Consider the following 14384-nt stretch of genomic DNA (forward strand, 5'->3'; position numbering starts at 1 on the left):
TTTAAAAAGAACAAGATATTACATGACTGATTTGTAGGTATACTAATTACTTTTTGCAATAAATATTGTTTATGAAACTAACTAATTTCACAGTTGGTTACATACAATAACAATCATGTATTGTGTCAAGACAATATGAATGGGAGCTCAGAGACATGGAAGGCCACACTTTTTTTGTGCTTGTAAATTATTGTTGCATAAATTGGTGGTACATTTAGGACCTGATCCTACAAACACAGCCAATGAGACAACTTGGGCATTAGTTGAATAATGCCAGTACTTTAGGCATTCGCAGAATCGAGCCCTCTTTTTACATGTACAAAAACGCCCTAGCTCTGGTAGCTGGGTGTCCAACTGGTGAATAACATCTGCAACCTATTTTGCTAGCAAAAGTGGTGATTCAAAATCTATGCTCTTGGGACTGAATTTTCAAAGGGTGACTGAAAATGTGCCTGCACTATTTCTGGATATTCTTTGTGGAGTATGCAGAAGCCAGTATTTGTGTGCCGTTTTTGGCAGACCCTTGCAATTGTAGTCCATTCAGATTGTTCAAATGCAAAGTTTAATGTCTTGTGGAAGGAGAAGAGATAGAAGCCCTCAATCTAAGCACAATAAATTATATATACCACTGATTTCAAAATATTTTTGTATGGAAGAGGGATGGGTTTTGGCCATTATTGGGCATAGAGTACAAGTATGTGCATTAACTCTCTTCTGTCACTCCCAACAGCGGTTAAGTTTCAAACTTTGTTTCCAGGACTGCACATTTGTTTTGAATATCATTTGATGCTGATGGACAAACAGGTAAATTAAATACATAAACAAAAGGGACCTATAATGGCTAGTGTTCCATAATAAAGACCTCAACAGCAACCTCTTTTCCAAACAGAAAAGACAAAATGAGTAGAAGACACTCATTTCAAACGTCAGCTTCATTTTCAAATGAAGGTTGATTTTTTTTTTTAAAGTAACTGTATGAATAGAATCTTCCTATTCAGAACTGTTCCCTGTGTGTGTAGTTATTAATGGTCCAGTTCTGCAGATGATAGCAACTGAGTGGACTGGTCTGTTTGCATATTATCTATTGCAGGATCAAGGCCCAAAATATGTTGTTACCCGAGCCAAGGCAGCTATAGGGAAAGTGCACTGAATTCAAGTCTGGCTTTAGCAATGGAATTCATTAAACTTTGATTGCAATGTCTTTGGGAGATGTGTGAGCCAGGAAAATTATTCATAAATGATCTGGAAAAAGGGGTAAACAGGTGGCAAAGTTTGCAGACGATCCAAAATTACTCAAGATAGTTAAGTCCAAAGTTGACTGTGAAGAGTTACAAAGAGATCTCATAAAACTGGGTGACTGGGCAACAAAATGGCAGATGAACTTCGATGTTGATAAATTAGGGTTGCCAATTTTGGTTGGACATATTCCTGGAGGTTTCATCACATGACATAATCTTTAATTAAAGATTAATCTTTAATTGCAGGAGACTTCAGGGCAATTCTATAGGGTTGGCAACCCTATGATAAATGCAGAGTAATACATGTTGAAATACATAATCCCAGCTATACATACAAAATGACTGGGTCTACATTAGCTGTTACCACTCAAGAAAGAGATCTTGGAGCCATCGAGGATAGTTGGCTGAAAACATCTTCTCAGTGTGCAGTGATAGTCAGAAAAGCTAACAATGTTAGGAACCATGAGGAAAGAGATGATCAAATAGAAAGTAGCATAATGCCACTCTATAAATCTGTGGTTTGCCCACACCTTGAATTCTGCATGCAGTTCTGGTCACTCTATCTAAAAAAAAGACATACTGGAATTGGAAAACGTACAGAGAAGGGTAAGAGAAATGATTAGGGGTATGGAACAGCTTCCATGTGAGGAGAGATTTAAAAGATTAGGACTATTCGTTTTAGAAAAGAGATGACTAATGGGGGGAGGGATTATGATAGAGATCTATAAAATTATTAATGGCCTGGAAAAAGCGGAGGAAGAACTGTCATTTACCCCTTCATGTAACACAAGAACCCGGGGTCACCCAGTGAAATTAATCAGTTGATTTAAAACAAACATAAGGAAGTACTTCACACAATGCACAGTCGACCTGTGGAACTCACTACTAGGTGATGCTGTGAAGGCCAAAAATATACCTGAGTTAAAAAAGAATTAGATAAGTTCATGGAGGATACATCCATCAATGGCTATTAGGCCATGATGGTCTGGGATGTAACCCCATGCTCTGGGTGTCCCTAAACTCTGACTGCCAGAAGCTGGGATGGAACAACAAGGAATGGATCATTCAATAATTACCCTGTTCTGTTCATTCCCTCTGAAGCATCTGGCACCTGCCACTGTCAGAAGACAGGATGGCTAGTTGGATCATTGGTTCGACCCAGTATGGCCATTCTTATTTTCTTAAAATCAAACTGGATTTTTTAAAGGTTCCAAGCTCATAGCTGATGGTTAGAAAAACCATATTACTTTAGTAACCTGAAGAAACTTGATCTAGAAGACACTGACAAATGTGGGACATTTCTTGGCCTTTTTACAGTAATTTTTCAGAGTAGAACTGCACCTAAGTACTTGTTATAATGCTATACTGCTCCAACAGATTTCAGTCTGATTGGAAAGAGAGGAGGTGTGGAGCCACCACAGAAAGAGTCAGAAGAATACATGCCATTCAGGGCCTCAAGACTTCAATCAGAATCTTGTTGCTTTATTTTATAAATCCCAAAAAGGAAGGAATTTAACTTGTTTCAATTAGAACTTCAAGCTGCCATTAATCTGAGGCTATCTGCTCTTTGGATGCCAGCAGTTTGAATTTCATGAAGACTGAAATGGGTATTTTTTAGCCTTTCACAGTATGTAATCACGAGGGATTTTTGTTGGCCACTAGAGGTCACTCTGTTCATAAACAAGAATCAAGTCTACAGAGTAAAGGTGGAAGACTTCCAGCAAATTTGCCTAGTTTTCAAACTGGTGCCAATGTAAACAGACAAAAAATTGCTTGAGGGTTAGACCAGAAACCTGGTGTAAAATGTCTCCTTTTTCTGGCTGGGAAGTGAATGACTTTTAACATCAACTATAAGATTACCACCTAAAAGGTTTGGTCAGATATAATGCAGCAGCCACAAACTATTATAGTACAGTTGGTTCATTGTGCCTCTGCGAAGAGAATTACAAATAGTGTGTATGTGTCTGGGGGGAATTATTTTGGTAACATTCTGGAATATATTATCTAAACCCTGGTTTGGAAGGTCATTAAGTATGGGGAAATGGCTTTAAAAAAAAAAAAAAAAAGCAAGCCGGCAAAAAACCCCAAACGTAAAATGCTCAAATAATATAAAAGGCTTGGGGACAGAGGGAACCACAAAAAGCAAGGAAATACAGGATGAAGACTAAAACTCCATTAACTCATTCTGGCATGCTTGCATTCTGTAACACCTATGTCTGTAGCCTAATGTTGAGAGAATCTGTTATGGCTAGAACGCCATCCTCAGTCCCTGGTTTCCTGGGTTTTGAAGATTTAAATCAGACTCTTGTTAATTATGTTGTTGTCATTTTAATTGTATTTTACAGTTTACAAAGTGGAAACAATTACTGACTTAAAAAGAACTTTCAGTGGATCCCGCAGACAGAGAAGCCTGGAAATTTGCCATGTTCAGTGTTCCTGAAATAGCCCTATCCACTAATGAACTTTCATGCTTAATACACAAATTTAAAACTGCACATCGCTTTTAAAAATCATTGTGAAACTTCTAGACTCCAAGTTTAAGCTTTTTATAAAAGTCTGGATGTCCAGTATGAAGAACCATTCGGTCTTCCCTTCACTTCTGAATTTTCTCATACAATGCAAAACATGGCCGCAGGGGGTTGAATTTCCATAATTTGGATGGTTAGTATCACTATTTCCAACTCTGGGTTCATTGTGTTACTTTATACAATAAATAAAAGGCAATTTTAAAAAATGCCTTTATCCATTAGCCATATTTTTTTACATGTGGGGCATGGCATCCCATCAACAAAGCATTTTATTAGTTGATCAAATTAGTCCATATTGCAACAATCAGAGAATCCTAGAAATGAGAGATGGGAATGACTAGTTAGGTCATTTAGTCCATTTCACTCTTGCATTTCTAGTCTGTGCTGGATTGCTCCTTACAATACTGTTTATCTTCAGGTTATTTATCTTAGTTAGCCACTAACTGTATAGAACAAACCCACCACTATATTTAGCTGAATATTGCTGATTTATTTTGTTATTTGTAGCACCATATGAAATTGGGGACCCACTGCACTGTACTCGTGGTGCTGTGGCCACGCTTTATTTTTAGCGTGCCAGCTCAGAGGTCAGAACAAGCGCAGTCTCCTCCAGCTGGAATTTACATCTCCAGCTTGAAGTGTAGACCTACCCTAAGAGACAGAGATTAATACGTGACTTTCCCAAGGTCAGGCAGAATAAGTTAAACCCAGCTCTCCTGAGCCCTGGGCCAGTGCTTTAGCCACAAAGCCATCCTTTCTTTCGCCTCTACAAAGCTGACTTTACCAATGTCCGAGAGCTGTTATTTGCACTTTTAAACAAATGTAGAAATGTGCCAAAGAGGAACGTGAGGAGTTAATTTACTATTCCAGCTGGGAGCCAAGGCGGGAATAAATCAAAATCAATTGTGGGTGACTGTGTACAAACTCTTAAATGAGGGTGGGGGAGCAGTGTGATCTCAAACAATGTACATTATGGCAGAGGGGGTGGAAGGTTACACTGTCAAACTGCCTTAATTTAATTGAAAACACATGTTGATGAGTCCCCTCCTCCTGGACCTCAAGGCTGGGAAATTTTTTTGTCAGCTCCCTGCAGTTCAGAATCGGGGAAAGTACACTCCAGCAAACACAATGCTGGTCAAATCTACAGTTGTTCCCGGCTTCTTGCTTTTTCTTCTCTTGCCTGATTTCTCCTGCTCCTGTCCCAGCCGCTGCTTGTGCTTTAGGACTACAGTAAGATGCATGCATCTGATGCTGGAAAACATCCCTGAAGTCCCACCTCAGACAAACATATTGTAAGTAGCTGATTTCATTTTACTGCTTATTTTGCATGATCAGCCTTTGAGGAGAGGAAAGAAAAGCCATGCTTTCTACACCTTGCTTTTCCTGCAGGAATGCCTGTATTGCAAAAGCCTCACCTCTTCAGAGATTGTCTCACTTAGCATCAGTTAATGATATTTAACTGGACACCTACAGGAAACTAAAAAACAACTAAGATCACAAGAAAATGATTTTTGAGTCTCCAAAGCTAATCCCTAAGCAGGGTTTGTTTAAAGGAAGATGATAGATCACCTTTTACTATTGGAGAGAAAGCTTTGGGGAAATGGGGGGGCACTGGGTGTTCTAGTTTTGTGTATGCAAAGAAACGGTGGTTTTGTTTCTTGCTTATAAATGCAACTCCATTCCCTTATCTACTTTTTCCTGTAGGTTCTTACTTTCCAGACCCAACTGGAGGAAGGGAGAGGGGAAGAACTGAAGGTTTATTTGGGATGCCAAACAATAGTGATAAACCTTATACATTCTTGAAAATCCACTGGGTTGATAGTACTTTTTTGGAAGGGGGTTACAGTGGGGAAGACTATGAATTGTTGGCTGTGCCTATTTCAGTGGAAGATCTGAGTAACAAAAAGAGAGGGAGTTCATGTAGCCGTTTGAGGCCAATCTGGGGCTTCTGTAGAACTTCTGGTAATAGATGTGGAAGAGCAAACTTCCTATGCTTTTAAGGAATGGTAAATTCTAAAACTCCAGAATGGTTTTAAGACATATCTGGCCCGTACCGAAGTATCTTTACACATGTTATCCAGATATGATTTCTTGGTTTGGAGGAATTGGGCAGTGTCAAAAGCAGACAGGAAATTGTTAAAGATGTATAAATAGTTTTGTTCTCAGTTACGTTGCTGTTGATTATGGAGTTTGTTCAAATTAACTAGCTGAGGATCACTTTCATGTGACTCTAATGGACCAAATTCTGATCTCAGCTGGGGTGTCTATCTTAGCTTTTTCTCCCTAAAATTTTTCCACTGTTGTTACTAGTGCAGCTTTACTACTGGCAACAATGGGACCACTGCAGGAGACAGTATGCCATCAGCCACTGGCATTTTAACCACTATGACATATTCCCGCTCTGAGAGTGGTTAGACAATACAGTGGTTCAAATGTTAGCAGTTCACATTACTACTACTACTCCTGGTGCTACTCCTGGTACTTTTTGCATGTCTAAAAGTTTTAAAAATCTAGTTATTTGGGTTCATGTGACAGGCAAAGGTAGCAAACTACCGAGATCTGAACGGAATTATTCAGGCTTGGGCCCAGATGTCAAATTAAATAAGAGCCATCCCATTTTGATGTATATTCCTGCACTGCGTTTAATATTTCAGACACCTTCTGAGGAAGATTTGTGGCTCAATCGAATGTGGTCCATCTAATTAAAAGCAAGGTTCATATTGATAAATCTTTATGGATTACCTGAGCCAAGTTAAATATTCTCTGTTGTTCATAGATCACTGCAAAGATATACAAATAAAAAAATACACTGGCTCTCTGGCTGTCCTGAGGATTTTATTATCTAATTGAAATACATAGTCCTAAGAGGCGGCTTTCTGTTTTATCTGTTATAAAAATGTTTAATAATTCACATGCTGTTTAAAAGTTGCCAGCGATCAAAAGGTACATCTTAAAAACGCCAACTGTTCCAGATTTTTATGACACAGTCATACTTCTTCCTCTCAGGCGAAGGCACACTGCATCTGTGTGAGCATCCAGAGGTCTGGCAAAATTAACAGCCAGATCATGAAGTTCTTATTTGGAGTAAAAAATATGGAATTATGTTCATATCTCATAAGTCATAGTTTGATATGAACAGACCGTACTGGTACGAAATACAAATACGAACACCCAGATCCTGGGCCCCAGCTCTATCTGTGCTGCTATAAAATCGAAAGCAGCTGCAAGTCCCAAGATGGGCATTCCTCTGATGGAAGCAGTGATGGGTGGTGTAGATCCAGTGTAGCTGGCTCCAGTGCCACTCTCTCTCTCGAGCACCCAGTGTAGGGAAGTGGGAGGAATTGTGGCCAGCACAGACTGTGCTGCAGCAATCTCCTGCTACAGGATGGCCCTTAGGGAGCTTTAGCCAGCTGGTGTAACTTAGAGCAGCCCTTAGCCTGATATAGGTGATCCCAGGACTGGCTTAGAACCATCCCCAGGATTGATAAGCTGTTACTGGCTCCTTTTGATTCTCATCCCCCGCAGCTGGGTGCAGCTGAGGATCTGGCCCAGTGTCTGGCTTTAGCAATGGAATATTTGGTAATGAAGTCTGTTCATTTTATTCTGAGTATGGAACATGATGGCAGTAATGGCTACATGTGTACAGATAAGTAAGCTATAAAAATGCGTGATGTATAACTGCAAATGTATTTTGGCCGTCGTCCATTCCACTGGAACGGGATTTGCCAGATGTGATTTGTTGGTTACCGCTGGGACTAAGGCGGTTCGTTTAGCCAACAGCCCAAAGAAGGCAACAGCTGTGAAACATACACGCCGAAAATTTCAATAGGTCTTTAACCTTCTAAGCCATTTGTTTTATAGCATGACATTTCCAACCATAAACTATGAAACATGTTGGTATGGGGAGAAGGCACCAGTGGGAAGAAGTTCCCTGTAGCTGGAGGCTAATGGATTCCAATCATATTATACATGGATTATTCTCCTTTGCATTATATGTAGAGCTACTTCTGAGTTATGTGCTACAAAATTTAACTCCGGGTACGAGAAAAGAACATGCAGCATCTGTGACCTGAACTCGTTGCTGGCATGAATTGAAGATGATCCAGTCAGTCCACCTCCCTTTCACGGAGTTTGTCACTAATTATGCATTTTCTGTGTCTGTCCAATCTGACAAATTTTGCCTTCCCTCGCTGTTTTGCAGCATACTGTCTCAGCTGCTGTTCTCCTCCCCAGACATGGCTGCATTTAGTGGACGAATCATGTATGCATGTAGTTTGTGAAACTCTTTGGGATCACTGGGGATAAAAGTTGTGATATAAAAATTTAGCATATTTGCCTTAAGAAACCATATTGAGCAAATGTGTCCTTGTTGGAAGTGCTGCTCCATTCACGTTGTTTCTATCCTCCTGCCCAAAATTTCTGTTGCACAGGTGGACTGGGCGGAAGGTGGGGGAATTGAGCAGTTAACGTCCTCTCGGTACATTACACATATATGTTTAATACAAAGTGTTATCTCTTTCCAGTTCATCCTCTTTATTTAGGCTATGTAAATAGCCCTCAGAATTAAACCCTTCAGTGTTGATCAGAATTTTCTCTCTGAAAACCTCAGTTTATCAGAAGGAAAATAGGAAAATTATTCAACAATCACCCTTTTCCCTTGGGAAGCACTTCTGCATCTTTCAAATGAGATGGAAAATCTTATGGTGACGAAGATCCCAAGATGCTCTTTGTAAGGGCAGTGGTTACCAAATTCTAACTTGGGTACTTGTATTCTGCCTCACTACTCCACCTCTGCTCTGCAATTTCAGCAGAATCTTCTTTCCTCTTGCTGTCCTGAAATAAAGCATAGAATTTCTGTGTGCTGTTTATAGAGCTGCTGCATTTCCTCAGAGAGGTGGCAGTGTTACAGTAGTGGGTGGGTGAAGCAAACCATCATCTTTCTCTAAGCAAGTGCCTCTATTTGCATGTGTATGCACAGGCAGAGTAAAGATCTATGGGCTGTGGCTCGAAACAAGCTGAACAGATTCTAATGAATCAATATAAAGGCATGCAGCAGCAATTCATCTTAGACTAAGAAAGTCTATGTCTCCTTGTTGGACCCATTGATGGGGATAAATTTACCTTTGTGCTTCTGAAACTTCCTTTTGTTGCTCCTGGGTCAGATTCGGTGCATGTTTTCAGGAGCTCAGGAGGAGGGGAGAGCTGGCTTTATTTGATTTGGGCAAAGTCTGAAGAGTCAACATATAGGCAAGATCCAATGCATTGAGGGAGCCCTGCTGCTTGCTGACATGAATTCCGAGAAGAGGCTGATCTGGTTTGATTAGGATCAGACTGTAATCTCCTCCCTGCAGAAGAGAGCCCCTAGCTGCTGTTCTCACTTAATAGATCAAATTATCTGGGATCACTTGGGTCAGCAGTTGGCCGTGTAATCTGCCAATTTGAAAATCTGTCTCAGGGCCAAATATTTATTCTTCAGACATCTTTTCTCCTCTCCATTCTAGCCACCACCAATGAAATTGTGGCTCTCTACCCAAAGGTGCAATCAGCAGAAGTGTTGGGCTAAGAGTAGGCTTTATGCACTAGCCCACCTCAGGTTCCCCAACGATAATTCACATAGTCTTCATGCATTTAGCCACAGAAAGAGCAATGCAAAGGGAAATCCGCACACAATCACAGGTTGGAATAAACAGGGAGGCACTCAATTCGCAAACCAACAGAGGAATCAGCTGTTTTCCTTGTACATAATAGGCCTATTCTCATTCAGTCTCTGTGGCATCTGTCCACCCCAAAATAATTGGGAAGATGTCATACATTATTTGCTGTATTACTGTTTTATGCGGATAAAATTCAGGGCACGATGCAAATAATTTCTTCATCTGCTGTCACTAGAGATAGGCCTGAACTGTAACCCCCAAATCTGATCTCACAGACAGGTTCTGGGCAATTTCAAATGTGGGTCTACACTTCATTCCTCAGGCATATCTCTACTTATGTTATGGGGCAGTATCACTTGATTTGGTCTGACATGCTGTAAACCAAGTCAGACCCCGATCTAATTCCCATAAGCCAAAACCCAATTGAAGTTTTTGTGCCATAGCTATATAGCAGGCCTCACAGTTAAATAGCACATCTGCTAGTTAAAAGGCACTGGGAAATGTAGGGTTCTACCTACCAGAACCTTCTGAATGTTCCTGGCTATTAGCCTCCACTCTTAAATACTCTGTCTAATGTCAAGTGTCTCCTGTGATGCAAGAAAAATGTATTTCCAGGAGACAGGGTTCAATAAAAATAGCCAGATCCCCAGAGGGTGTAAATCAGCGTGATCCATTGATGTCAACTCTGTATTAGAGATTGTTCTAACAACAGTGTTAGTGCTAGACTGCAGCAGTGTAGTGAGTAACTGAGTGGTTCTATCAAGGGTGAATTGTGCTATGGAGACACCATGCTTTTACCCAGATTCATTATAAATCACTGAAGTAAGACATAATTAAAAATATCAAATTGTCTTTATTCAAATGACCACAAGAGCACTCCATTATCCTTAGCAACGCCAACTGTATCTCAATGTTTTCAGGTGCTTTGGCCAGTCTGGGGTGTTGAAGACCAAGGCAAGCCAAAGTGTTAATGGTACGAAAGGAAAGTGAAATACATTTTTAGTTACTATTGAACTAATTCCTAGAAATTCTGTGTTGTGTGGGAAACTGAGCGAGGTGGTTCTGGCCTGAAATGCCATCTTCTGTTTAAACGGCTGCCACCTCATCACACTAACATCCACAGACCAGGGCCAGATTTCCAAACGAGCTCCGCATATTGGCTGCTGAGTTATGAAATTCTTGTCCTAAGTGTCACAATGGGAGCCGCTGGGAGAATCTGGCCCCAATTGTGGGTGCGGAGCACAGAACATCTGGTGCTGAGCAATTTGGGAAGACTGGCCTCAGGAATGGCTCCGGATTTTAATTAAAGTGTTACCAGAATTCCCCTCTCTCTGTATAACCTTAAAGTTAAGCCGTCCAGCAGTAAATACAAAAGAGAAGAACAGCTGGCTCTATAGCGCAAGGCTCTCAACACTGGCTATATTTGAATTTTCCTGCATTTTCATCCTTAAATGTAATCTGGTTTACTGATACTTGCCACCTAAAAATATTTCCCCTTGTCTCACAGGCCTGGTCTACACAAGAAAGTTGCACCTGCCTAACCTCAATCTATTTTTAAACCAATTTAGATACACTGAGGCCTGGACACTTATTTTGGTGTGAGGGCCTTATTCTGGTTTGGCATAAACAGATGCCTAATTGACTTAAACTAAACCATATTAATCCTGGTTTAAACCAAAATGGGCATCCATGCACCCATTTTACTAAATGAGCTTAAATTAGCACCGTTCGCTAAACCAGTGCAACTCTGCAAGGCCTTGGAGGCTTAGGGTGTGTCTACATCAAAAGTTGTGCACAGGATAGCCCGCTCAAGCTAGCTTGAGGCTTAGGGTGTGTCTACATCAAAAGTTGTGCACAGGATAGCCCGCTCAACCCAGTTGAGATCGCACAAGCTGCAGTGCAGGTTAGCAAGCCAAATATGTACCCAAGGTTCACGTTGGGCTTGTTCCGCCTACAGTGTCTTCACTCATACCATGGTGTGAGCGAGCTGGATTCAAGCTTGCTCAGGTAGACTAGCCCATGCTTAGCTTTCACTGTGCGGATGTATCCTTAGAGGGACAGATCCTCCGCTGGTATCAATGTTCATAGCGCTAATGAATGTTTAATTAAGAGCTCTTCAATGCTGAGTAAAGTTCAGCCCTGTGCAGAGGGGCAGCATAAGGACTATACAACGGTTGAGTCTCCCTGAAATGGTACTTTAACTGCATTTGCATCCAATGGCGTCTGCAGGTACTCAGCCCCTTGGACAGTCAGGCCCTAGTATCTCAAATGGGGCCACCCCACAATTAGCAGCCATTTTGGAAAACACAGCTGTTAACCTCCCCGTGCCTCAGTTTCCCTAGCTGTAAAACGGGGATAGCAATGCTCATCCACCATTGGAAATCACTCTGAACTCTAGAGATGAAAGTGAACTGAGGTGTGCAAGTGGCCGCCTGAGCTAAGAAGCCAAGAACTGAATGAGCCGTGAAGACTCCGTTTTCATCTGGCCCAGCTTGTTTTCCCTTCGTGGCAGGGCTAATGCCCATTGGCAGGTCAGTGCAAGTTGCACTGCTGCCGCTCTTGTCCTGGGGCTTAATTGAAGAAGTCAGTATCCAGGGACATCACTCAGCCTCTTTCTGCCACCAAGAAGTTCATTTAAAAACAGTGCCTAATTGCTCCCTCCCCCAAGAAAGGTCGGGGATAACCCCCGTGTCCTAGCCATTAACTCTGTTGGTAAAACAGCCTCTGCTGTCATGTCTTTGCTAATAACAGATGGGCAGCTGAGATCTGCTCAGCCAGTTCTGGGGTGAATGGTCCCAGAACTACCAAAATCTAACCCATTGCTGCATAAAGCACCTTGCGTGTGAAAGGTGTTACATTAAAGTAAATTCAGTGCTAGCAATAATTTCTGTGGCATTGCAATATTCTTGCAATAAATGACTTGCAGTTGGTTAATTGCCTAGGTAACCTAGTGATGTGTATGTGTAAATGCATAAATTGACTAAATACAAATGAAAACTGATTCCCGAAGCCATTGATTGCTTTGTATGTTCTCATTGTTAATGATTCAGCATACTGATTTCGAGAAGGATTATTCTGCTGACAGCTGACAGGATCAGAAACAATACAACATAATTCCTCAGGTTGGACTGTTACTATCTGATTTCGAATCCCCTTGTTATCATCCATCATTCTTCATGCTTCCCCGGGTGAACTTCACTGGGGAAGGTGTGTTGGTATTTCTATGGCAAATGCGAGATTATCCATGTATTTCAACCCAGTCTCCCGGTCCTAACTACGGCCCTTTACAGCAGTAAAGGCAAAATTTGCCATAGCACATTGGACAATCGAAGGCGCCAAATGGATGCACGTTCCCTGTAGAATTGTTTCTACTTGTTTACTTAGCACTTATTTTATTATCTAATAAGCAGTCAACATGTAATGTTTTAGGGTCCAAGTCAGTGCAGTTACACAGAGAGCCCTTTAAGTTTGCGACAATGGACTCTGCTAGTTCTAAATTAAATGGCACAAACTGAAAATGCAGAATGGGAGAAGCCTTTGAGTCCGGCAGCATTTTGGAGCTAATTTGAAATGCTGACTGTATGAGGCTATTCGGTCAGATTTGACCATTTTAGGGCCAAAATTTTGGCCCTGAGCTTTAGTGAGAGTGTCCGCAAAACTGTGTGCATGCTTGTATACACTAGCATGTGCAGCTCCATTTCAGGCAATGTGTTTGCAAAGACAGTGCATGCACACATGAGGGAGTCTGCCTGCAAATGTAGGGTTTCATGTGTGCTCCTCTGTGCACCTGCAGCTGGAAACTTGGCCTCAGTGCCCATTTGGAAATACCGAATCCTTGTTATGAGTCTCTAAAAATACAGACCCACCTGCATTCTGGCAACGAGGGGCAAAGTTTATGCTTTAGTTAGGTTTGCCCAAGTTGCATGTGCAGTTACCACATTTTGTGCATGCAAGTTTGGTAATTGCGCAGGTAATCACAGAACATTAACCACTAGCAATCAGAGCAATCGTGTGTTACAAACTAGTGCAATTGATCACCTGACTCCTTTCAAAATGTGGCAACTATGTGTCAGATTCTTAAGAAATGAAGGTGGAGCTCATAAATCTAGGGAAGCTCAGACTGCCTCAGCAAACAGTGGTAGCCACTCTATCATCCCAGAAAGGATTCTTCATCTGATGTAGTTTCTCAGGCTCCTTTAGTCCTGACATGCTGAGGTCTAAAGCACCAGGACAGCTAATGATGTTCGTTGCTAATGGATAATCTCGCTCTCAGGTGTACACTGACTGATATCCTCTCACTTTCAGGGATTTACGCTTCAATCGCATCAAAGAGATTCAACCTGGAGCCTTCAGGAGACTGAAGAACCTCAACACACTGTAAGTTGCCCCCATCTTAAAAGGCGCCCAATTGTAGTGTGGTCGTGGTACGGAGAATGGAAGGAATCAGAAACATGAGACCCTCTTGGTTTTGCAATGTAATTCTCGCTTTTAGAAATTAAAGGCATTATTGGAACACTGCAAGTAACAACTCCAGCATGTTCAGTCATGACTTAATTTCCTCCTAGCCCCCACGAACCAAGATAGCAGCATAATATCAAAACAAGATAACTTAGCATGAAGATAAAGATGCAGGTCCACCTGTTGGTGGAGATGCTGTCTGCCCCGATCATTACAGGAACCAAACGGGTAGTTTAGTGCCAATGTGACAGGCACCATTCTCTGGGCTGGGGGAGCTTAGACATATAATGGACTAAAGATGTTTGGGTTAGATAAAGAGTATGTGCCACACGTCTAACTGCTATATAAATGCATTGGCCACTCCTTCTAATGGCTTAGCGAAGATATCAGTCCTGTGGGTTTGTTCAGCTGTGGGATGCAGCTAAATTCTCTGCATAAAATTTTCCCCCCAGTCCAACCCAGGCAACATTTCTTATCATTTTCAGTGAAAGCTGGAGTTTAATGAC

General features: G+C 41.5%; 1 protein-coding gene across 2 annotated transcripts in view; it reads left to right on the forward strand.

Annotated features, from left to right (window-relative positions):
* The first annotated feature begins 4795 nt into the window (after positions 1-4795).
* The window catches only part of LOC112120222 (peroxidasin homolog), a 73129-nt gene continuing 63540 nt past the window's right edge, over positions 4796-14384 (forward strand). For both annotated transcript variants that reach the window (XR_003369835.1, XM_026652697.1), the window contains exons 1-2: positions 4796-5058; positions 13726-13797. Coding sequence is in view for 1 of the 2 variants with exons in the window: in XM_026652697.1 (XP_026508482.1) it covers positions 4796-5058; positions 13726-13797 (335 nt within the window). In the remaining variant the exon portion in view is untranslated. The remainder of the gene's footprint in view (positions 5059-13725; positions 13798-14384) is intronic.

This window comes from Terrapene carolina, unplaced genomic scaffold (genome assembly GCF_002925995.2).
Source record: "Terrapene carolina triunguis isolate 2854851 unplaced genomic scaffold, T_m_triunguis-2.0 Scaffold130, whole genome shotgun sequence".
NCBI lineage: Eukaryota > Metazoa > Chordata > Testudines > Emydidae > Terrapene > Terrapene triunguis.